At 50.7% G+C, this 23,707-nt stretch overlaps 1 protein-coding gene across 1 annotated transcript; it reads right to left on the reverse strand.

Annotated features, from left to right (window-relative positions):
* Positions 1-16,725: 16,725 nt before the first annotated feature.
* On the reverse strand, positions 16,726-21,156 carry LOC135382957 (uncharacterized). The gene is made up of 4 exons (XM_064612623.1): positions 19,506-21,156; positions 17,756-19,449; positions 16,863-16,982; positions 16,726-16,794 (listed from the first exon to the last, which is right to left on the reverse strand). The coding sequence occupies exons 1-4, from the start codon at positions 21,154-21,156 to the stop codon at positions 16,726-16,728; spliced, it is 3,534 nt and encodes a 1,177-aa protein (XP_064468693.1).
* Positions 21,157-23,707: the final 2,551 nt, after the last annotated feature.

Genomic DNA, 23,707 nt, shown 5'->3' on the forward strand with positions numbered 1-23,707 from the left:
TTGAGGGACACCCGCGGTGATGCAGCCAAGAGACGAAGAAGTATTCTTGAGTTGGACGAATTGCCGACGGTTGCAGAGGTAACTACGCATTAGTTTAAGAGTAACACCCCGGATGCCGTATCGTTCCAACTTTCTACAAAGCAATGAATGATTGATCAAACGCCTTCGTAGGTCAACAAACACGCCCATGGTTAGATGCTTGGATTCAATGATATGTTTAATCAGTTCACAGACTGAAAGGGCTGCTACCTCAGTCAACTTATTTTGCCGGAAACCAAATAGGTTATCCGATATCAGAGAATGTTTTTGAAAAAAAAAAAAAAACTTGTAGTGCGTAAGCATTAAGCGTTCAGGAACCTTACTAACAGCTGGGAGAATTGCAATGGGTCGGTAATTCCCGGGAAGCAATCGACTGGCGTTCTTAAATATAGGACATATTTTGGAGACCTTCAACTCATCAGGAAACGACCTTTCGTTAAACAACATGTTTACGATGGAGGACAATGGGGCAGCTATCAGTGGGGCGATCTTTTTGCGAAACTCCAAACTTATCTTATCATACCCTACGGCGGGAGTTTTCTTCAAGTTCCGGATGATATAATGTACCTCTTCCGGACAACACGGCGAGAAGAAACAAGTGTGGACATTTCGGGCTGGGAGCATGCATTGTCCCGGTTGCTCACCTTGAATTGTTGCCGTAAAGGCGGTGCTTAATAACTACTCATTTAGCACGTTGCATATGCCCTCCTGGTTGCTATTTGGATACCCTGTGCCATCTATAATACGTAGAACGTTATTTGATGACTATGCCTTCCCTAGGACACAGTTTACAAGATTCCACGATCTCCAAATGCATCATGAAACTGTTCGTGGAAATAAGCTTTTCTTGATAAGCATAGCAACCTTGTTGTCATGTTACCATATTTAACGTACTTCTCTCTTAACGCTGCACTGCTGGGGTTGTCGATATTTATGGTACAGGTTAGACCTGCGTTTTATGGATTGCAATGGCCCTGTCGTTAGCCACGGCTTCCTTATTGTCTGTCTTTTAGTGAGTCTCCTTACCCGAGACGACACCTCCATACATTCGACAAGCATTTGATGAAATCTTTGAAATTTTACGGTGGCGGGCATATCTGTACCCAGAAATTCCCAGCTGCCTGGTGTTAAGAATGATTTAGCAACTTAGAAATCATAAAACCGTGTCGTGACTTCTACAGTATTGCTTGTGCGGACAGAGCTCTTCTCAACCACAAATACACGATCATGGTCTGTCATATCGCAAGCCGAAACTTCGGCTGTAAATGCGTCGGACTGGAGATTAGACGTGGCGTGGTCTATTAGGGTACCTACGCTGTCTCCTTGTACACGAGTAGGCAGTTTGATCCACTGGTCAATCCCACTAGCAAGCAGCACATTTCGGTAATCATTAGACTGGTCATTATTCAGCATATTAATATCCCAGCAAACCGAAAATGTTCCAGAGATATCATATGGAAGTACCATTTAAGACATTCAGAGATCCCAGGGATATCGAAAAATGTCCTGTTTACGTCCACAGCATGGCCACTTTCTTCTTCATTTTGCAATCCATGGGAGATCCCAGAAATGTTCACTGAAGGATATCTGGATCAATATAGGAAGTGAAATGGCTTTTCGTCTATAGTGTATTTACTATTCTATTTCGTGCTTCTTGGTGGTTAATAGTGTGTTGACACATTAAAACTTTTTATTCGATGTACGTAGCATTTTTGACTGGTATGAAGTTTACACAGAGGCTAGTAGGGTTACACAGGGTGAGTACATATATATATTAAAGCATTGCACACATCTGACTAAAATACCAAGGTCTACAAAGCATGCCAATAATGTGGCAAGAGCGACTATATAAAAAAGGCACATTGGGACTTCGGTGATGCGCTAAAACAGAAGGCATCTGTGATTATCTATAACAAAAATGTGCGAGCTTTACACCTGATCTATATATTCCACTTCAAATATATGTGCAAAATGCAATACGAAACGGCATATGAAGCTGAGCCCATATCACGATAAAAATATAAATACCGTAATTGCTGAAATCGGTCAGCAAAAACTCTCCCTATAATGCTCAACTTTTGTTGAATTGCAATGGCAGATTCGGAGTGCTTCCAGAGCAAGTTTTGTTGCTCTGCCGAGAGCAAGTGTGTTCGATTGGCAGATTGGGAACAGTTCTGGAGTCTTCCAATGGGAGCTTCGGAGCGGCATTCGAGCCAAGGTCGCTCCAGGGAGCAACCCAGACTGCTCCGCCAAAATAGGCAGATTCAACAGGAACTCTACGTGACGTGTCACTAGTCGCTCGTGCTTCCTATTTCCTGTCTCTGCTTCGGCCAACGTGGCCGCTTCCCGACGCGTCTTCGCCGTGACTAGTATTTCGCGTCGTACGTTAGCAATTTTGTTTCTTGAAGAAAGCAATAAGCCAGACATCACCAGGGCAACGTTATGAGATTAGGAGGACCCTGATGTTGCAAAAAATGGCGTTGTATTGGAACACGAGTACAATCTTCTTCTTCTTCTTCCTCCGTCTCTGGCCGCCATTCACCAAGGAAGATTGGACAGGGCTAAACTCCAAGTTGGGCGCAAGTGTTCCAGTCGCAGATTCGGATCATTTGCTCTAGGCCAGATCAAGCCGCCCCACTGCGGAGTGTGCCACTTGCTCCGACTTTGCTATTGGAATTCAACATTTGTCATAACAAAAAGGCATTCTGATGCAAAGAACCAAATATGAACCCCAGAAAGGCAATCACAGCACTGCTACAGCCAGATACTGCCCAGACTGCTACAGATAATCCAAGGGATGAACACGCTAACCTCGATTTTCTTGCTTTTTGGAAGAGTTCATCCCCTTTCCCACGTGACATCATGCGAACAATATTGTTTTCTCTATCACGTTGCTGCGTTGGAACGCGATGACATACCTCAATATCGTTATCTCCTAATTCCACTCCTACTGTCTCAGCTTTCTTTTTGATGACACTGGTGGGGTTTGGGATTTCCTTGGGCACGCCCTTAATTTCTACATTATTTAACCTCTGACATTGCTCAACTGCATTCAGATCTTGTTGAATCTTCCGCAATGATTCCTTGAGTACTGCGTTTTCGTGCCTCAGGTCGTTCACTTCGCTGCGCAACTCTTTCAACGCCTTGATATCACTCATGCATTCCGTAAACGTGTCATGGCAATGCTGAATGCTATCCTTTAACAATCGATTGTCTGCACGCATTTCTCGCTTAAAGACCTCGATTACCTTAACTAGTTCCTTCATTTCTTTAGACGACATCGTATATGGACATTCGGTGGGACAGAAACGGAACACCAAGGAATCACACCCATAACTCTTCAATTAGACTTCAACACACTTCAGCGGCAGCGCTACACATGGTATTTTCAGAATTGCTACGGATCTGGGTACTGTTCTCACCTGCCACACAGACTTTGATTAGCAGATGCTCTCAATAGTTGCACTGCCGCTGAAGTGAAGCTGGATGCGAAGCAGGGACGTCTTTTGAAGTGTCTCGATGACGCAGAGGGCAAGGTGACGGTCTTGTTGCGCCAACTCAGATCATGCTGTCATTCAGGTTGTCGCACTTCGCCGGTGTCGAATGGCGGGAAGATATGAGGGCTTCGACTGTAATCTGCAACACAGACTTTGATTAGCAGGTGCTCTCAATAGTTGCGCTGCCGCTGAAGTGAAGCTGGATGCGAAGCAGGGACGTCTTTTGAAGTGTCTCGATTACGTAGAGGGCAAGGTGACGGTCTTGTTGCGCCGACTCACATCATGCTGTCATTCAGGTTGTCGCACTTCGCCGGTGTCGAATGGCGGGAAGATATGAGGGCTTCGACTGTAATCTACAACACAAACTTTGATTCGCAGGTGCTCTCAATAGTTGCACTCCCGCTGAAGTGAAGCTGGATGCCAAGCAAAGGCGACGTCTTTTGAAGTGTCTCGATGACGTCGAGGGCAAGGTGACGGTCTTGTTGCGCCGACTCAGATCATGCTGTCATTCAGGTTGTCGCACTTCGCCCGTGTCGAATGGCGGGAAGATATGAGGGCTTCGAGTGTAATCTACAACACAAACTTTGATTCGCAGGTGCTCTCAATAGTTGCACTCCCGCTGAAGTGAAGCTGGATGCGAAGCAGGGACGACGTCTTTTGAAGTGTCTCGATGACGTCGAGGGCAAGGTGACGGTCTTGTTGCGCCGACTCAGATCATGCTGTCATTCAGGTTGTCGCACTTCGCCGGTGTCGAATGGCGGGAAGATATGAGGGCTTCGACTGTAATCTAAAACACAGACTTTGATTAGCAGGTGCTCTCAATAGTTGCACTGCCGCTGAAGTGAAGCTGGATGCGAAGCAGGGACGACGTCTTTTGAAGTGTCTCGATGACGTCGAGGGCAAGGTGACGGTCTTGTTGCGCCAACTCAGATCATGCTGCCATTCAGGTTGTCGCACTTCGCCGGTGTCGAATGGCGCGAAGATATGAGGGCTTCGACTGTAATCTGCAACACAGACTTTGATTAGCAGGTGCTCTCAATAGTTGCACTGCCGCTGAAGTGAAGCTGCATGCGAAGCAGGGACGACGTCTTTTGAAGTGTCTCGATGACGTCGAGGGCAAGGTGACGGTCTTGTTGCGCCGACTCAGATCATGCTGTCATTCAGGTTGTCGCACTTCGCCGGTGTCGAATGGCGGGAAGATATGAGGGCTTCGACTGTAATCTACAACACAGACTTTGATTAGCAGGTGCTCTCAAGAGTTGCACTGCCGCTGAAGTGAAGCTAGATGCGAAGCAGGGACGACGTCTTTTGAAGTGTCTCGATGACGTCGAGGGCAAGGTGACGGTCTTGTTGCGCCAACTCAGATCATGCTGTCATTCAGGTTGTCGCACTTCGCCGGTGTCGAATGGCGGGAAGATATGAGGGCTTCGACTGTAATCTACAACACAGACTTTGATTAGCAGGTGCTCTCAATAGTTGCACTGCCGCTGAAGTGAAGCTGGATGCGAAGCAGGGACGACGTCTTTTGAAGTGTCTCGATGACGTCGAGGGCAAGGTGACGGTCTTGTTGCGCCGACTCAGATCATGCTGTCATTCAGGTTGTCGCACTTCGCCGGTGTCGAATGGCGGCAAGATATGAGGGCTTCGACTGTAATCTACAACACAGACTTTGATTAGCAGGTGCTCTCAATAGTTGCACTGCCGCTGAAGTGAAGCTGGATGCGAAGCAGGGACGACGTTTTTTGAAGTGTCTCGATGACGTCGAGGGCAAGGTGACGGTCTTGTTGCGCCGACTCAGATCATGCTGTCATTCAGGTTGTCGCACTTCGCCGGTGTTGAATGGCGGGAAGATATGAGGGCTTCGACTGTAATCTGCAACACAGACTTTGATTAGCAGGTGCTCTCAATAGTTGCACTGCCGCTGAAGTGAAGCTGGATGCGAAGCAGGGACGTCTTTTGAAGTGTCTCGATGACGTAGAGAGCAAGGTGACGGTCTTGTTGCGCCGACTCAGATCATGCTGTCATTCAGGTTGTCGCACTTCGCCGGTGTCGAATGGCGGGAAGATATGAGGGCTTCGACTGTAATCTGCAACACAGACTTTCATTAGCAGGTGCTCTCAATAGTTGCGCTGCCGCTGAAGTGAAGCTGGATGCGAAGCAGGGACGACGTCTTTTGAAGTGTCTCGATGACGTAGAGAGCAAGGTGACGGTCTTGTTGCGCCGACTCAGATCATGCTGTCATTCAGGTTGTCGCACTTCGCAGGTGTCGAATGGCGGGAAGATATGAGGGCTTCGACTGTAATCTGCAACACAGACTTTCATTAGCAGGTGCTCTCAATAGTTGCACTGCCGCTGAAGTGAAGCTGGATGCGAAGCAGGGACGACGTCTTTTGAAGTGTCTCGATGACGTCGAGGGCAAGGTGACGGTCTTGTTGCGCCGACTCAGATCATGCTGTCATTCAGGTTGTCGCACTTCGCCGGTGTCGAATGTCGGGAAGATATGAGGGCTTCGACTGTAATCTACAACACAAACTTTGATTCGCAGGTGCTCTCAATAGTTGCACTCCCGCTGAAGTGAAGCTGGATGCGAAGCAGGGACGTCTTTTGAAGTGTCTCGATGACGTAGAGGGCAAGGTGACGGTCTTGTTGCGCCGACTCAGATCATGCTGTCATTCAGGTTGTCGCACTTCGCCGGTGTCGAATGGCGGGAAGATATGAGGGCTTCGACTGTAATCTGCAACACAGACTTTGATTAGCAGGTGCTCTCAATAGTTGCACTCCCGCTGAAGTGAAGCTGGATGCGAAGCAGGGACGACGTCTTTTGAAGTGTCTCGATGACGTCGAGGGCAAGGTGACGGTCTTGTTGCGCCGACTCAGATCATGCTGTCATTCAGGTTGTCGCACTTCGCCGGTGTCGAATGGCTGGAAGATATGAGGGCTTCGACTGTAATCTACAACACAAACTTTGATTCGCAGGTGCTCTCAATAGTTGCACTCCCGCTGAAGTGAAGCTGGATGCGAAGCAGGGACGACGTCTTTTGAAGTGTCTCGATGACGTCGAGGGCAAGGTGACGGTCTTGTTGCGCCGACTCAGATCATGCTGTCATTCAGGTTGTCGCACTTCGCCGGTGTCGAATGGCGGGAAGATATGAGGGCTTCGACTGTAATCTGCAAAACAGACTTTGATTAGCAGGTGCTCTCAATAGTTGCACTGCCGCTGAAGTGAAGCTGGATGCGAAGCAGGGACGACGTCTTTTGAAGTGTCCTCGATGACGTAGAGGGCAAGGTGACGGTCTTGTTGCGCCGACTCAGATCATGCTGTCATTCAGGTTGTCGCACTTCACCGGTGTCGAATGGCGGGAAGATATGAGGGCTTCGATTGTAATCTGTAACACAGACTTTGATTAGCAGGTGCACTCAATAGTTGCATTGCCGCTGAAGTGAAGCTAGATGCGAAGCAAGGACGACGCCTTTTGAAGTGTCTCGATGTGAGCGCCCTCCCCCCCCCCCCCTTTCGCGAAAATAGATTATCCGCCCCTGCACCGACCTAACCAACGGTTTCTCCGTCTGTTAGCCTAACCAACCAAACCTCACTTGGAAATTTACAAACACCAGCGTTATTCATTATTGGTGTACGCGGGACTTCCGGTTGGCCTTGTTCCCAGGCGTTGGGTCCGATATGGGAATTGTGGTTTTACGTTCCTCAGTGCTTTCTCGCGTTTCCGTCCGTTGTCTGCGCAGCACCTCGCCGTTCAGAAGGACGATAACCGTAATTTCTAGTACAGGTTTAATGTTTGTGAGCGCCCCCCCCCCTTCGCGAAAATGCATGATCCGCCTCTGCACCGACCTAACGAACGGTTTCTCCGTCTGTTAGCCTAACCAACCAAACCTCACTTGGAAATTTACAAACACCAGCGTTATTCATTATTGGTGTACGCGGGACTTCCGGTTGGCCTAGTTCCCAGGAGTTGGGTCCGATATGGGAATTGTGGTTTTACGTTCCTCAGTGCTTTCTCGCGTTTCCGTCCGTTGTCTGCGCAGCACCTCGCCGTTCAGAAGGACGATAACCGTGCTGTTTAGTAGACGTTTAATGTTTGTGAGCGCCCCCCCCCCTTCGGGAAAATCCTAGATCCACCCCTGCACCGACCTAACCAACGGCTTCGCAGTCTGTTTGCCTAACCAACCTACCTCACTTGGAATCTACAAACACCAGCGTTATTCATTATTAGTGTACGCGCGACTTCGGTTGGCCTAGTTCCCACAGGAGTTGGTCCGATAGGGGAATTGTGGCTTTACGTTCCTCAGTTCTTTCTCGCGTTACCGTCCGTTGTCTGCGCAGCCATCTTGCCGTTCAGAAGGACGATAACTGTGCTTTTTAGCACACGTTTAATGTTTGTAAGCGAACCCCCCCCTCGGGAAAAATCTAGATCCGCCCCTACACCGACTCGCCAACGGTTTCGCCATCTGTTTGCCTAACCAACCTATCGTCACTTGGAAATTTACAAACATGAGCGTTATTCATTGTTCGGGTACGCGGGACTTCCGGTTGGCCTAGTTCCCAGGAGCTGGGTCCGATGGGAGGATTGTGGTTTTAGTTCTTCGATGCTTTCTTGCGTTTCCGTCCGTCGTCTGCGCAGCCATCTTGCCGTTCAGAAGGTCGATAACCGTGCTTTTTAGTTCAAGTTTAATGTTTGTGAGCGCCCCCCCCCCCCCCCTTCGCGAAAATGGATGATCCGCCTCTGCACCGACCTAACGAACGGTTTCTCCGTCTGTTAGCCTAACCAACCAAACCACTTGGAAATTTACAAACACCAGCGTTATTCATTATTGGTCTACGCGGGACTTCCGGTTGGCCTAGTTCCCAGGAGTTGGGTCCGATATGGGAATTGTGGTTTTACGTTCTCAGTGCTTTCACGCGTTTCCCGTCCGTTGTCTGCGCAGCACCTCGCCGTTCAGAAGGACGATAACCGTAATTTCTAGTACAGGTTTAATGTTTGTGAGCGCCCCCCCCCCCCCCCTTCGCGAAATGCAAGATCCGCCCCTGCCCGACCTAACGAACGGTTTCTCCGTCTGTTAGCCTAACAATCAAACCTCACTTGGAAATTTACAAACACCAGCGTTATTCATTATTGGTGTACGCGGGACTTCCGGTTGGCCTAGTTCCCAGGAGTTGGGTCCGATATGGGAATTGTGGTTTTACGTTCCTCAGTGCTTTCTCGCGTTTCCGTCCGTTGTCTGCGCAGCACCTCGCCGTTCAGAAGGACGATAACCGTGCTGTTTAGTAGACGTTTAATGTTTGTGAGCGCCCCCCCCCCCTTCGGGAAAATGCCTAGATCCACCCTGCACCGACCTAACCGAACGGCTTCGCAGTCTGTTTGCCTAACCAACCTAACCTCACTTGGAAATTTACAAACACCAGCGTTATTCATTATTAGTGTACGCGCGACTTCCGGTTGGCCTAGTTCCCACAGGAGTTGGGTCCGATAGGGGAATTGTGGCTTTACGTTCCTCAGTTCTTTCTCGCGTTACCGTCCGTTGTCTGCGCAGCCATCTTGCCGTTCAGAAGGACGATAACTGTGCTTTTTAGCACACGTTTAATGTTTGTAAGCGAACCCCCCCCCCCCCTCGGGAAAATCCTAGATCCGCCCCTACACCGACCTCGCCAACGGTTTCGCCATCTGTTTGCCTAACCAACCTATCGTCACTTGGAAATTTACAAACACGAGCGTTATTCATTGTTCGGGTACGCGGGACTTCCGGTTGGCCTAGTTCCCAGGAGCTGGGTCCGATGGGGGATTGTGGTTTTACGTTCTTCGATGCTTTCTTGCGTTTCCGTCCGTCGTCTGCGCAGCCATCTTGCCGTTCAGAAGGTCGATAACCGTGCTTTTTAGTTCAAGTTTAATGTTTGTGAGCGCCCCCCCCCCCCTTCGCGAAAATGCATGATCCGCCTCTGCACCGACCTAACGAACGGTTTCTCCGTCTGTTAGCCTAACCAACCAAACCTCACTTGGAAATTTACAAACACCAGCGTTATTCATTATTGGTCTACGCGGGACTTCCGGTTGGCCTAGTTCCCAGGAGTTGGGTCCGATATGGGAATTGTGGTTTTACGTTCCTCAGTGCTTTCTCGCGTTTCCGTCCGTTGTCTGCGCAGCACCTCGCCGTTCAGAAGGACGATAACCGTAATTTCTAGTACAGGTTTAATGTTTGTGAGCGCCCCCCCCCCCCTTTGGCGAAAATGCATGATCCGCCTCTGCACCGACCTAACGAACGGTTTCTCCGTCTGTTAGCCTAACCAACCAAACCTCACTTGGAAATTTACAAACACCAGCGTTATTCATTATTGGTGTACGCGGGACTTCCGGTTGGCCTAGTTCCCAGGAGTTGGGTCCGATATGGGAATTGTGGTTTTACGTTCCTCAGTGCTTTCTCGCGTTTCCGTCCGTTGTCTGCGCAGCACCTAGCCGTTCAGAAGGACGATAACCGTAATTTCTAGTACAGGTTTAATGTTTGTGAGCGCCCCCCCCCCCTTCGCGAAAATGCATGATCCGCCTCTGCACCGACCTAACGAACGGTTTCTCCGTCTGTTAGCCTAACCAACCAAACCTCACTTGGAAATTTACAAACACCAGCGTTATTCATTATTGGTGTACGCGGGACTTCCGGTTGGCCTAGTTCCCAGGAGTTGGGTCCGATATGGGAATTGTGGTTTTACGTTCCTCAGTGCTTTCTCGCGTTTCCGTCCGTTGTCTGCGCAGCACCTCGCCGTTCAGAAGGACGATAACCGTAATTTCTAGTACAGGTTTAATGTTTGTGAGCGCCCCCCCCCCCCTTTGCGAAAATGCATGATCCGCCTCTGCACCGACCTAACGAACGGTTTCTCCGTCTGTTAGCCTAACCAACCAAACCTCACTTGGAAATTTACAAACACCAGCGTTATTCATTATTGGTGTACGCGGGACTTCCGGTTGGCCTAGTTCCCAGGAGTTGGGTCCGATATGGGAATTGTGGTTTTACGTTCCTCAGTGCTTTCTCGCGTTTCCGTCCGTTGTCTGCGCAGCACCTCGCCGTTCAGAAGGACGATAACCGTAATTTCTAGTACAGGTTTAATGTTTGTGAGCGCCCCCCCCCCCTTTGGCGAAAATGCATGATCCGCCTCTGCACCGACCTAACGAACGGTTTCTCCGTCTGTTAGCCTAACCTACCCAACCTCACTTGGAAATTTACAAACACCAGCGTTATTCATTTTTAGGCTACGCGAGACTTCCGGTTGGCCTGGTTCCCAGGAGCTGGGTCCGACAGGGGGATTGTGGTTTTACGTTCTTCGGTGCTTTCGCGCGTTTCCGTCCGTTGTCTGCGCAGCCATCTTGCCGTTCAGAAGGACGATAACCGTGCTTTTTAGTACGGGTTTAATGTTTGTGAGCGCCCCCCCCCCCCGCCTTCGGGAAAATCCAAGATCCGCCCCTGCCCCGACCTAACCAACGGTTTCGCCGTCTGTTAGCCTAACCAACCAAACCTCACTTGGAAATTTACAAACACCAGCGTTATTCATTATTGGTGTACGCGGGACTTCCGGTTGGCCTAGTTCCCAGGAGTTGGGTCCGATATCGGAATTGTGGTTTTACGTTCCTCAGTGCTTTCCCGCGTTTCCGTCCGTTGTCTGCGCAGAACCTCGCCGTTCAGAAGGACGATAACCATGCTGTTTAGTAGACGTTTAATGTTTGTGAGCGCCCCCCCCCCCCCATCGGGAAAATCCTAGATCCGCACCTGCACCGACCTAACCAACGGCTTCGCAGTCTGTTTGCCTAACCAACCTAACCTCACTTGGAAATTTACAAACACCAGCGTTATTCATTATTAGTGTACGCGCGACTTCCGGTTGGCCTAGTTCCCAGGAGTTGGGTCCGATAGGGGAATTGTGGCTTTACGTTCCTCAGTTCTTTCTCGCGTTACCGTCCGTTGTCTGCGCAGCCATCTTGCCGTTCAGAAGGACGGTAACTGTGCTTTTTAGTACACGTTTAATGTTTGTAAGCGAACCCCCCCCCCCCCCTCGGGAAAATCCTAGATCCGCCCCTACACCGACCTCGCCAACGGTTTCGCCGTCTGTTTGCCTAACCAACCTATCGTCACTTGACAATTTGCAAACACCAGCGTTATTCATTGTTCGGGTACGCGGGACTTCCGGTTGGCCTAGTTCCCAGGAGCTGGGTCCGATGGGGGGATTGTGGTTTTACGTTCTTCGATGCTTTCTTGCGTTTCCGTCCATCGTCTGCGCAGCCATCTTGCCGTTCAGAAGGTCGATAACCGTGCTTTTTAGTTCAAGTTTAATGTTTGTGAGCGCCCGCAACCTTCGGGAAAATCCAAGATTCGCCCCTGCACCGACCTAACCAACGGTTTCTCCGTCTGTTAGCCTAACCTACCCAACCTCACTTGGAAATTTACAAACACCAGCGTTATTCATTTTTAGGCTACGCGAGACTTCCGGTTGGCCTGGTTCCCAGGAGCTGGGTCCGACAGGGGGATTGTGGTTTTACGTTCCTCAGTGCTTTCTCGCGTTTCCGTCCGTTGTCTGCGCAGCCATCTTGCCGTTCAGAAGGACGATAACCGTGCTTTTTAGTACAGGTTTAATGTTTGTGAGCGCCCCCCCCCCCCATCGGGAAAATTCAAGATCCGCCCCTGCACCGACCTAAACAACGGTTTCTCCGTCTGTTAGCCTAACCAACCAAACCTCACTTGGAAATTTACAAATACCAGCGTTATTCATTGTTAGCGTACGCGCGACTTTTTGTTGGCATAGTTCCCAGGAGTTGGGTCCGATATGGGAATTGTGGTTTTACGTTCCTCAGTGCTTTCTCACGTTTCCGTCCGTTGTCTGCGCAGCAACCTCGCCGTTCCGAAGGACGATAACCATGCTTCCTTGTTCAGGTTTAATGTTTCTAAGTGAAACCCCCTCGGGAAAATCCTAGATCCGCCCCTGCACCGACCTAACCAACGGTTTGTTTGCAACGTCTGTTTGTAACGTCTGTTTGCCTAAGCAACCTAACCTCACTTGAAAATTTACAATCACCAATTCGCGTCTTGAAGCGATTCTGATTTACTCTGCAGCGGCTGGCTGTATTTCCTTGCTTTCCTAAGGACTTGTTGTTTGCCTAAGAATATGTTTCACGCAAGAATTTGTTTTATGAAGTATTCAATGTCGAGCTCGTCGTAAATCTGAAAATTTAGCATTAACACCCACCATGCCTACAGAAACTCAACTGCAGCGTATTCTGTGAGAGTATTCTGTGCATCGTATATATTTCTGATAACTGTTTGTTGTTTAACACATTTATTGTTCAACCAGGTTTCCAATACTGTGCAATACATCTATAACCCCGAGACTGAGGGACACAATCCAACGACACCAGTTCGCCTGCGTCATTGTCACGTTATATTATTGTGTTACATAAGTCTGAAGTTACGAGTTGAGGTAACTGAAAAGAAGCAAGAAGCCCCAGTAGTCACGTAGCATGCCTTCCATTTTGCAGTTACAAAAAGGACAAGTAATTGGTACTATTTCAAATAAACTGCTGTTTGGTCTTGTGGCGGCAATCTGCTTTCTTCATGAAAGAACCATTCCATTTCCCACCTGGACAGAGAGTCCTCAGCTGTGCAGGGTCCACCGAGGATGTGGCCGCACCTGTATGTGTGTCAAGGATGAGGGCACTTGGCTCAAACAGCTGAAATGTCGACATTTAGCTCGAATAGTACGATAGCTAAAATATATAAGACCTAACATCTACATATACACATTATACGCTACACATGCATAATTTTTATGCATATGCAAACACAGGATGTATTCTATTAATCACTGTCACACAGCTCATCTAACAACTGTATTGACACCAGTGTTACCAACAAATCAGGGCTGAATTTGCTGCGCAGGCTTTACAGGATGCCCAGAATAAGTTGAACTGGTTGAACACAGCAGTACACCACTGATATGGTAATGGTTGGTAAGGTTATTTTTTGGTAACGTGAAACACCAGGAACAAAATCGTGAGTCGTAGCAGGAACAAAATCTTATGTGGACATAGTGCATCAAACGTAGTTTTCTTTAGTTTAGAGGTGACCTGCAGAGCACTTGCTGGAGTTGTTCTGGCGTTGTTATCCTCGTGAAAGACTTCAGCAGCCATACACATGGGCCTCCCTGGTTTGAGAGAAGAAAATGAATAACACACTATGCAACTCCAGATCCAGTGAATGCAAATGGATGTAGTCCATGTGAGTAATGATTATAAGATAAAGAACAAAAGTCTGCACCTCTTAAAAGCACCCCAGCTTATTCAGGTGTAGACAAGAAAATGTCCCCCTCAATATCATATTTGTGCATATGATAAGGTAAACAGAAATCAAATAACAAAATTAAAAAAAAAACTTGTGAACAATATACAGAGCCTGAATGGCAGGCTAGATAACGCTGCAAAGAGGAACCCGGAAGGAGGCTGCACAGCATTTGTCTACTCTGAATAGTGGGCTGCAGCTCTTTGCCATGCTGTCTCAAATCAGGGGTTTCAGGCTCTGCTGAGGAAATTATCTCTAAACATTAAAGCAGATACGTGAAGAGGAACGAACGGATACATGTTCATTATGTTAAAGCATGGTTTCTAAGGTCATGGTAAACGAAATTATTTCTATCAACAGTGCATCACCTGAGTTTAGTGACCAGATTCGGTAAGTTCTATTTTGTCTTTTTTTACACTCCCTCCCTCTCCCTCATGTGTGCCCCAAATGGTCGCAAGGTTCCAACCTTGTTAGCCCCAATAACGAAAAGTACTCACACATTTGCGCCGTTTAGGTGGATGCTCTTTCCCCGGTGTGGACAGGTATTGTGATGGCACTACACAAGTTATTCAAACGACACTGAGCTCGCTATCCAGTACGTTGAAGAGCTTAAGCGTCTCCTTCGTAATCGCAATCATGGAAATGTTCGCCACAAACAGGAGCAGTCGATGGCACCGCGCCGTATTTCCATTCCGGCGATCCGATTGCTTCCTGGCATCAAAAGCTGTCCGTCTCGTCACTGAGAAGCATATGACACTGGATGTTCGGCGAATATTGACGTGAATTAGGGCAATCAACTATCCCACTTCGTCTAGGTATGTCGGCGAAAACCACAGGATGCGACTGCGATAGACTGCGACCACCGCGCGGAAGCTGGCGTCATGGAGATTTCCATTCCCGATTAACGCATACGCGGGATCCTACGGCGCATGCTCCTGGCGGGACCACGACACATCACGATGACGTGTCGCTGACCCGTGATCCGCGTCAATTTACTCACTGTGTCTGCGCGCGGCAGTTCGCCACGGCGCGGCGCCAGCTGTGCTCCCTTCGCCGCTCCGTCTAAATTTGCGAAAAAAACTCCTCGCATGACGAGGGTAAAATTTTGGTTCTTGACTCGCAAAAATGCTTTCTTTCAGATGAAAACGAGAAAAAAAAATCATTTCATAGTCCCGTTAATGTGCATACGGCTTTGCTAGCGACAGGAAACGGAAAACAACCTTCCTAAATCATTTTATTCTGTCCTTATTGGTCGAGGAACAAACTGCTTTCGGCAGCCAGTCGAATGTCCAACTTCATCCAGTAACGTTTCACAACCACAGCACAAAACTTGGAATGAAATGTAAACAGAGGGCCAGGTATCGATAATTGTTTTCTCCCGCCTAACCAGCTGTGGCGCAGAGTACTAGTACTTCAGTTCAAGGTACACCCTTGCTCCTGCCGTTGTAGGTAGAACTTGGATGAAGCCACACAGCGCATCCGCAACTTCTTGAAGGTATCTGCGGATATTGCCACGAATCATCATCGCGAAACTTCCAGGGCAGGCACGAAACGGTACATCTCATCCCGGCGCATGCTGAAGAAGACGCAAGAAGCTTCCAGACACATCGCCTGCTCTCTGGCAAACGCACGTGCTGTTTCTAGACTTTTCGACGCGACGCTTAAATGCTTGTGCGCTCCAAGCTGGAGCATTCATTCTTTGGACTCAGTTGTGTTCGGAGAGCTATCACTCTTGTGCTTAGCTATTGTTAAGGATAGAGGAGGCTGACCCGACCGTATTCTACTGAAGAACGGTTTATTTTCATTTGCTCGTGCGAACCCGCTCGCTCGCTCATCTTCCTCCAGTGCCGCCCCCTTCCGGCATACTCAACATCCTCCCGCGGCCGCGTTGGACGAGTCAGCTTCCAGCAGGTACAAACGTTGGGGAGGACGCCGGAGCTGTTGACCATTCGGGAGAAGTACTTTGAAACAGCGCTTGACACCATCTCTTCCTGGGAAGGAACCAACTATGCGTCCGAGTTTCCAAACCAGAGGTGGCAGTGCATTGTCCTCCACTATCACGACGTCGCCGACGCGAATTCGTGGATGTGCCCTCGGTTGACTGTGGTGTGCAGAACGCAGAAGCAGGAGATAGTCCTTCTTCCAACGAGTCCATAACTGCACAAGAAGAGCCTGTCTATGTCGAACTCTGCGACGAAGACCTGCAGGAGTGGAACTGGGCACCTCTAACCCCAGGCTGGCCGGTAAGGCTACGGCGCGCCTTCCGATCAAGAAGTGGGAAGGAGTCAGAGCCTCGCAGTCCTCTGTGTCGTCGGCAAGCTGGGTGAGGGGACGGCAGTTGACGGCCGCCTCAACTTCGAGTAGTACGGTGAGAAGCCCCTCATAGCAGAGGCTACTGCGCCCTAGACAACGTTTCAGTGCGTCCTTGATAGTACGAATGAGCCGTTCCCAAAAACCGCCCCACCAGGGCGCACCTTCAGCGATAAACTTCCACTGGATGCGGAGGGAACTGGCATGGTCTTGGACAGAGTCGTCGAAGAGCGCGCGCAGTACTTTAGCGCAGTAACGGAACATCTTGGCGTTGTCGGAATAGATGGTGGACGGCACACCCCGTCGCGAAGCGAAGCGGCGAAAGGCAAGGAGGAATGTTTGTGCCGTCATATCAATCGTTAACTCGAGGTGGATCGCTCTTGTCACTGCACACGAGAACACAACTATGTACACCTTCCTGTCAGTGTTTTGTGACGACGCGCGGCAGTACAGTGGTCCGCAAAAGTCAATCCCAACGACGTCAAACGGCATGGTTTCGGTTATCCGGTCCCTCGGTAATGGTGCGGGAGGAGCAGTCTCCGGACGCAAGCGTCTACGACGACACGGCAAGCAAGCGTTCAATACCCGCCTCACTGTCCGACGTCCTTTCAGAATCCAAAACCTGGAGCGGAGTTCGATTAAAGTTAGCTGGACTCCTCCATGAAGAAGGCGGATATGTGCTGCTTCAACCAGAAGCTCAGTGAACCGGTCGTTGCAAGGTAGTATCATAGGATGCTTCAACTCCTCCGACGCATCAAGGGCCTGCAGGCGACCACCCACACGAAGCAAACCTTTCTTGTCAAGGAAGGGCTGTAAAGTCAGAATAGTGGAAGCAGACTCGACAGATTGTCCGACCTGTAACGTAGTGACTTCTGAAGGAAACGCAGAGCGCTGAACAAATCGTATCCAGTACAACTCTGCCTCACACAACTCCGCGGCTGTTAGCGGTCCGGAGGAGGACGTGGTGTGGAGTGACGCATTACGAAGAAACCTTTTGATCCAAGCAGTGACTCTTAGAACCTTAGTAAGGCGTCCGTAATAATTAATCCTAAGGAGTGGATCGTGCAAATGAGGAGAAGTCGGCAAGCTTAAGCTCTGACAGGCAGAGGTGAGTCCAGTGCGCAAGTCATCGTGCTTTTGACTAGGGCAGAGATGTGTAGGCCAATCCACCTGAGGATTTGTCAACCACGCAGGTCCGGCCCACCAAATTGTCTTGCGCGAAACAAAAGACGCTGGCTCGCCACGGGTAAGTAAGTCTGCCGGATTATCCTGGCTCCGGCAGTGGTGCCAGTGGAATCCTCTGGTTAGGCGGCGAATCTCGGACGAGCGGTTTCGTACAAATACTTCCTGGCGGACCGCGTCACCACATATCCAGTGCAATGCGACCGCAGAGTCAGTCCAAAGGTGAACCACGGCCTGTGACAGCTCGCGGGAAGTTGTCTGACATAGTGGCATAACCTGGCTGCCAACAAGCAGGCCAATAGTTCCAGCCTTGGAATCGAAACGGGCCGTAACGGGGCTATGCGACCTTTACTCATGAGGAGCTGTGAAGCGAAACTGTTCTCAGACATGACGCACCTCACATAAACGGCAACCCCGTATGCCATTGGGCTTGCGTCGCAAAATACGTGAAGCTCCTGTCCTTTTGCGCCTTGCGTTGCAGGAGATATGACACAACGTGGGACTTGGAACGCTGAAAGTTCGCTAAGCTCGGACGTCCAGGTCTTACAGTGTTCATGCACGTCCTCAGGTAGAGCTTCTTCCCATGTGCAATTGCGCCGCCATAGCTCTTGGAACAGAAGTTTGGCGCGGACGAGAAACGGTCCAAGAAGCCCAAGAGGATCAAACAGCCTCGCAAAGGTCTGAAGTACAATTCGCTTGGTAGCTGGCTGCGTAGCAACGTAAGATGACACGTTTTGAGTGGTCATTACGATAGTGTCAGCAGATCGGTTCCACGGAAGACCAAGCACCTTGCATCTAACCAACGGTTGACCGATGTCGTCGAGGGAGACACCGTCTGCACGAAATTGCTCGTTCAACGTTTCGGAACTGGAGCACCACTTTCTCAGCTCCATGCTGGCGTCCGCCACAATAGCACGGGCTGTTTGGTAAATGTGGAGTGCTTCAGGTTCGGTTGAAGCGCCGATAACTAGATCATACACGTAAAAGGCTCTTTGTAGACGCGATGCGATTTCTGGATGAATAGCCTTCCAAGATTCAAGGTGATGCATCAAAGTTGCAGACAGTAGAAATGGGCTCGACGAAGCTCCAAATGGCACCCTCGTCATACGCCACTCGACGATGGTTGGGCAAGGCTCGTCACTACTGGGAAGTCGTTCGATCCACAAGAAACGAAGAAGGTCTCTGTCTTCTCGTCGGACGTGAATTTGCAGGAATGCCTTGCGAATGTCGGCGGTCATGACGATGTGATTGCACCTGAACTGCAGAAGTAGTTGCAGCAATTCTGCACCGAGCGTTGTGCCCTTGTCCAGTATATCGTTAAGCGAATGACTTCCCGGTTCATGCGAAGAGGCATCGAACACGACACGAACCTTGGTTGTCACCGCTTCCCGCCGTATGACTGCGTGGTGAGGAAGGTAATACACATGACGGGCACCTTGGTCCGACGGCTCCACTCGCTCCGCATGACCCTCGTTGAAGTACTCGCTGATTGTGTGGTCATATTCTCGCAGCACGTCCGGATGAGCTTCGAAACGTTTAAGTTGACGCTGTAGCCTTGCTTCAGCAACGGGTCGGTTCGTAGTGGACAAAAGGTAGGGCGCCTTGACCATCAAGGGAACGACGTATCGTCCCTCTTCCTTGTATACTGCGCTCTGAAACTGGTCAAATGCCGTGCGCTCCTCGGTAGCTTGGGAATGAGCTGAATCGGTTATGCCAATTGCATCAAGTCTCCACATCTCCGAAGGGTCTATCACTTTTTCGTCACCGCAAGCGATGTTGAAGTAGCCTAAAAAGAGTGCGACAGTGTTGCCGCACATGGGTGCTGGAAGGCTGGAACTTGAGTTGACTCCTTGGACCACCCAGCCGAACATTGTCTCCACGGCACACATGCGGTCGCCGAGGCGCTCGGTACGTCCCGTAACCACGCTCCAGTAGAAGTCTGAGCCGATAAGGACGCTAATGACAGAGTTTTCCCTCGTACAAGAATTAGGTTCGTCGGCGAAGAGCAGATTCTTCCCACTGAGTTCCGGCAGATCCGTGGCCAAGGTAGTTGTTACGGTACATACTTCTGGAACCTCCAGCGCTTCTAGGGTGACTGCATTAGAGGTAAATCGGCTGCTAAGAGTGAGCTTGACTCTTCGGCAATGGTACCGTCGCGGCCGACTCGTGTTTCCGAACGTAAGTACGGTGAGGTCTTCCTTTCTTCACAAGGAAGATGCAGCTTGTGGGAAAGATCGCTCCGTATAAACGTTCTCTGGCTGCCGGTATCGAGCAGTAGTCGCACCATGACGTTGCCGCCTTCTCCAGACGCCCATACTGTCGCTGTCTGTAGTAATATCGGGTGACCGACCCCGCTGCTCGTATGAGTCGCAGCCACGGTAGCTGTAGCGTGCTGTGGGCTCTGTGGTCCAGATGTGGACTGGGAGTTCGAGGCCCCGAGTGCGGATGACGGTTGTAGACACCTTGCGTCAGGTCTCTTCCATAGGTCGCACAGTACCGTCAGATGGCGGCTTGAACAGGCCCGACATCTCAGTGTCGCTGCAGTGCGACACTGACGAGCCATGTGCCCACGCTTGCCGCACTTGAAGCAGCAACGCCTTGCTGACAGTCTCCTTCGCTTTTCATCGGTTGATAAGGAGGCGTGGCACTCCTGGGTTGTGTGACCAGACTGGTCACACAAAGGACACGTGAGCTGGTCGGGAGGGGCGGACCCTGTAGCTAACGCCAAAGCAGACGGAAGGTGGGAGGAGCTCCGTGAATGCACTCGTTCGGTTGATGCGAGATTCGAGTTTTCTTTCACGCGTGCTGCCTTGGTCTCCTCTCTGCTCTCCACTTGGACCCTCAGAAATTCCATGGCAGTGTTCACTTCTTCGGCACGAGAGCCTGCTGCGGAGCTGGACGGTGCATCTTGTTTATCTTGCGTCTTCAAGCGCTGTCTGTAAAGAACAGCGATATCTTCCGGTAGGGAACGCATGAGGACCCGATGGAGAACTACTGCGTACTCCGCTGCAGGAACACCAAGACTCTCGAGGCAGCTGGTGCGGAACTGAATCTGTTCGTAGAGGTCCCGGAGCAGAGTTATCTGAGACGAACATGAGACAGGCGCGATGGCAAGAAGGCTATCAATATGTTCATTGACAAGAGCGTCGGTACGGCCAAACCGCTCGGTGAGCACGCTCACCGCCACCGGGTAGTTGGTTTCGTTAAGGCGAATCCACTCGACTGCACGCCTTGCAGATCCACTCAAGTATGTCTTCAGGTATTGGAATTTCTCTATGTCGGGGAGATCTGGACGTCGATGGATAGTTGCTTCGAAGTGTTCCCAGAACCCCTGCCATTCACGGAGCTCACCAGAGAAGACCGGCACTTGGAGTTTCGGTAGATTAACCCGTTGCGGTCCAGAGCGCGAGCTGCTCGCAGTAGCGTTCGGAGCGGCATTGACGGTACCCGACCCTTCGCCTGAGCGCTCTCCTGATTGGTCTTGGGTAGCGGTACTAGACAATGTAGCGCTAGATGCGGTACGAGAACTCAGAAGGAACCGAATCCGACTTACGCAACGGCAAATTTTTTCGTGGTAATCGAGAGCGGTGCTGATTTCTTGCTCGTAGGTGTCGTCGTCAATGAGCTCTGCGACTTTATCATTCAAAGCGGTAAGAGTCCTGTCCTTGTCGAGTAGTTCATCCAGGGTTACCTGCAAGTCAGACGGGGCCGCCGAGGGCTGTTGCAGGAGTTCGGTAGCGGATGACAGGCACCGCGTCACGGCGCCACGAAGGACAGCTCGGTTACGGCGAAGCTTCTCCATGGGTGAATATATGAGAGATCAGCCTTCTCCCGGGTTTCGGCACCAATTGTTAAGGATAGAGGAGGCTGACCCGACCGTATTCTACTGAAGAACGGTTTATTTTCATTTGCTCGTGCGAACCCGCTCGCTCGCTCATCTTCCTCCAGTGCCGCCCCCTTCCGGCATACTCAACAGCTACCAAGTAGTCTAATAAACCGTTCGCTGTTTATTCGACGACTCGCCGACCCATTTCGCTTCGTGACATTTCTGGTGGAGATGCAGGGCATTCAGGGGTGACGCAATTCTTGAAAAGTTTGGGATGAACCGTCGGTAGTAGGCGCAAAGACCAAGAAAGCTTCGAACGTCTTTCACGTTAGAAGGAACACGGTAATTTGCGATGGCCGCCGTCTTCTCGGGGTCGGGGCGTACGCCGTCGCTGCTCACGAGATGGCCGAGAAATCTGAGTTCCTCGTAGCCGAATCGACACTTCTGATGCTTCAACGTCAGCCCTGCAGTTCTGATAGCCTCGAGGAGTTGCTTTAGCCGTTCAACATGTTCTTCGAATGTTCTTGCGAAGACGACAACATCGTCGAGGTACACCAGGCAGCTTTGCCACTTCAACCTGGCGAGAACTGTATCCAGAACACGCTGGAACGTCGCTGGTGCTGTGCAAAGGCCGAAAGGCATAACCTTTAATTCGTAAAGTCCATCCGGAGTGTCGAAGGCAGTCTTCTCACGGTCCCGTTCGTCTACTTCAATTTGCCAGTACCCCGTCTTGAGGTCCATGGAAGAGAAAAATTTTGCGTTTTGAAGGCGATCGAGCGTGTCGTCGATGCGCGGTAACGGGTAGACGTCCTTCTTCGTTATCTCATTGAGTTTCCGGTAGTCGACGCAGAACCTGAGTGTTCCGTCCTTCTTCTTTACTAGTACCACCGGCGATGTCCACGGACTGGTCGACGGCTGGATAATGTCATCTCTTAGCATCTCTTCTATTTGCGTTCGGATCGTTTCTCGCTCTTTGCAGGAGACCCGGTACGGCATGCGGTGAATTGGACGGGCCTTTTCGTCGACGATGATGCGGTGCTTCGCAATGGGCGCTTGTCTTACTTTCGACGATGCAGCGAAGAAGTCACTGAAATCGTTGAGCATCTGGAGAAGAGTTTGCTTTTGAGTTGTATTGAGTTGAGGGTTTACGTCGAAATGTTCGGCCTCGTGTTCCGTGGTGACCGCGATGCGAGCAGTGTCCATCAGGCAAACATCCGTGGTGGAGTATTGGTCTACGATGACGGCTATCTTCGTGCCGTTCGCCAGGTGCTGTGGCTCCGGGCGAAAATTTGTGACCAGGAGTTCGAATATTCCCTTTCGTACGGTCACAATTCCTCTTGCTATCCCAATTCCTCGTTCGAGGAGAAGTTGCGTGTTGCCTTCAGCCAACAAACAGCCAGTCGGTGCTCTCTCGCACGTAGCGGTCACAAGGACTGACGACATGGGAGGCAGGTTGACGTGCTGAGTCGTCACGGCGGTTACGTCCGTGTTTGCGCGTTTCTCCGGGGTTATTCGTGCCCACCACTTGTCTTCTGCTGTTTCCGGCGTTTTAAAAGAGATAACTCCATTTGTGAAGTCGATGATTGCTTCGTTTTCGACTAGAAAGTCCATTCCGAGTATTACATCCCGTGGGCAGTTCGGCAAGACGGCAAAGGTGACGACATACTGGATGTCACGCACTTGTATGACTGCCGTGCATCGGCCAGTCGGTGTTACGACGTGTCCACCAGCAGTGCCGATGCTAGACTCATCCCACTTCGTTTGCACCTTGCGAAGCTTCTTAGCCAACCTACCACTTATAACAGAGTCGTCGGCTCCGGTATCGATTAACTCAATCATCTCATGGCCGTCGATGAGTATTTTCAGGTTATTGGTAATTTTTCGAGCGTCGTGCTGGTGCTGCGTTGCTGTTCGTCGAGTTGGAGGAATTGTAACCTGTCGTCGGTCCGCAGCTTCACCTCCCGGAGCTGCAGTCTTCAGTTTTCCCGGTTAGGGCTGCGCCACACAGGTCGTCTTGCCGGTGACGGTGAACGTGCTCTTCCTGGCGACCTGCTGCGGTGGGGGACGCTCGGGGACAGGTCGCGTCGCGAGCCAGCAGCAGCAGAGTCTTCAGCAGCAGCAGCTGCAGCAGCCTAGATAGTCTTCAATTGCGGCGGGGCGACTACCGCGCTGGGGGCGGGGGGCGTCGGGTGAAAAACCGGGAAGGCCAAGTCGTCGGTAGGGACATCGGCGATAGACGTGGTTGGCCTCTCCGCAGTGGTAGCAGAGCGGTCTGAAGTCGGGAGTCCGCCAAACGTCCGTTTTGCGAAACGGCTGAGAGTGTGGCGGGATGCTCGGAGCAGGTTGGACAGGCCGAGGAGGCGTCCCACGGTTCCCGTAGTACGACGGACGAGTAGGTGGCACCTGTCTCACAGCGGTGGCGTAGGTTGGTCTCGGTACTTCGGCGTCGGGGTTGGCGGTTGACGATGTCTGGATTGCCTGCTGAACCTCGTCCTTGATGATCGCACCGATGGAAGACAAACGGTCT

This window comes from Ornithodoros turicata, chromosome 2 (genome assembly GCF_037126465.1).
Source record: "Ornithodoros turicata isolate Travis chromosome 2, ASM3712646v1, whole genome shotgun sequence".
Classification (NCBI taxonomy): domain Eukaryota; kingdom Metazoa; phylum Arthropoda; class Arachnida; order Ixodida; family Argasidae; genus Ornithodoros; species Ornithodoros turicata.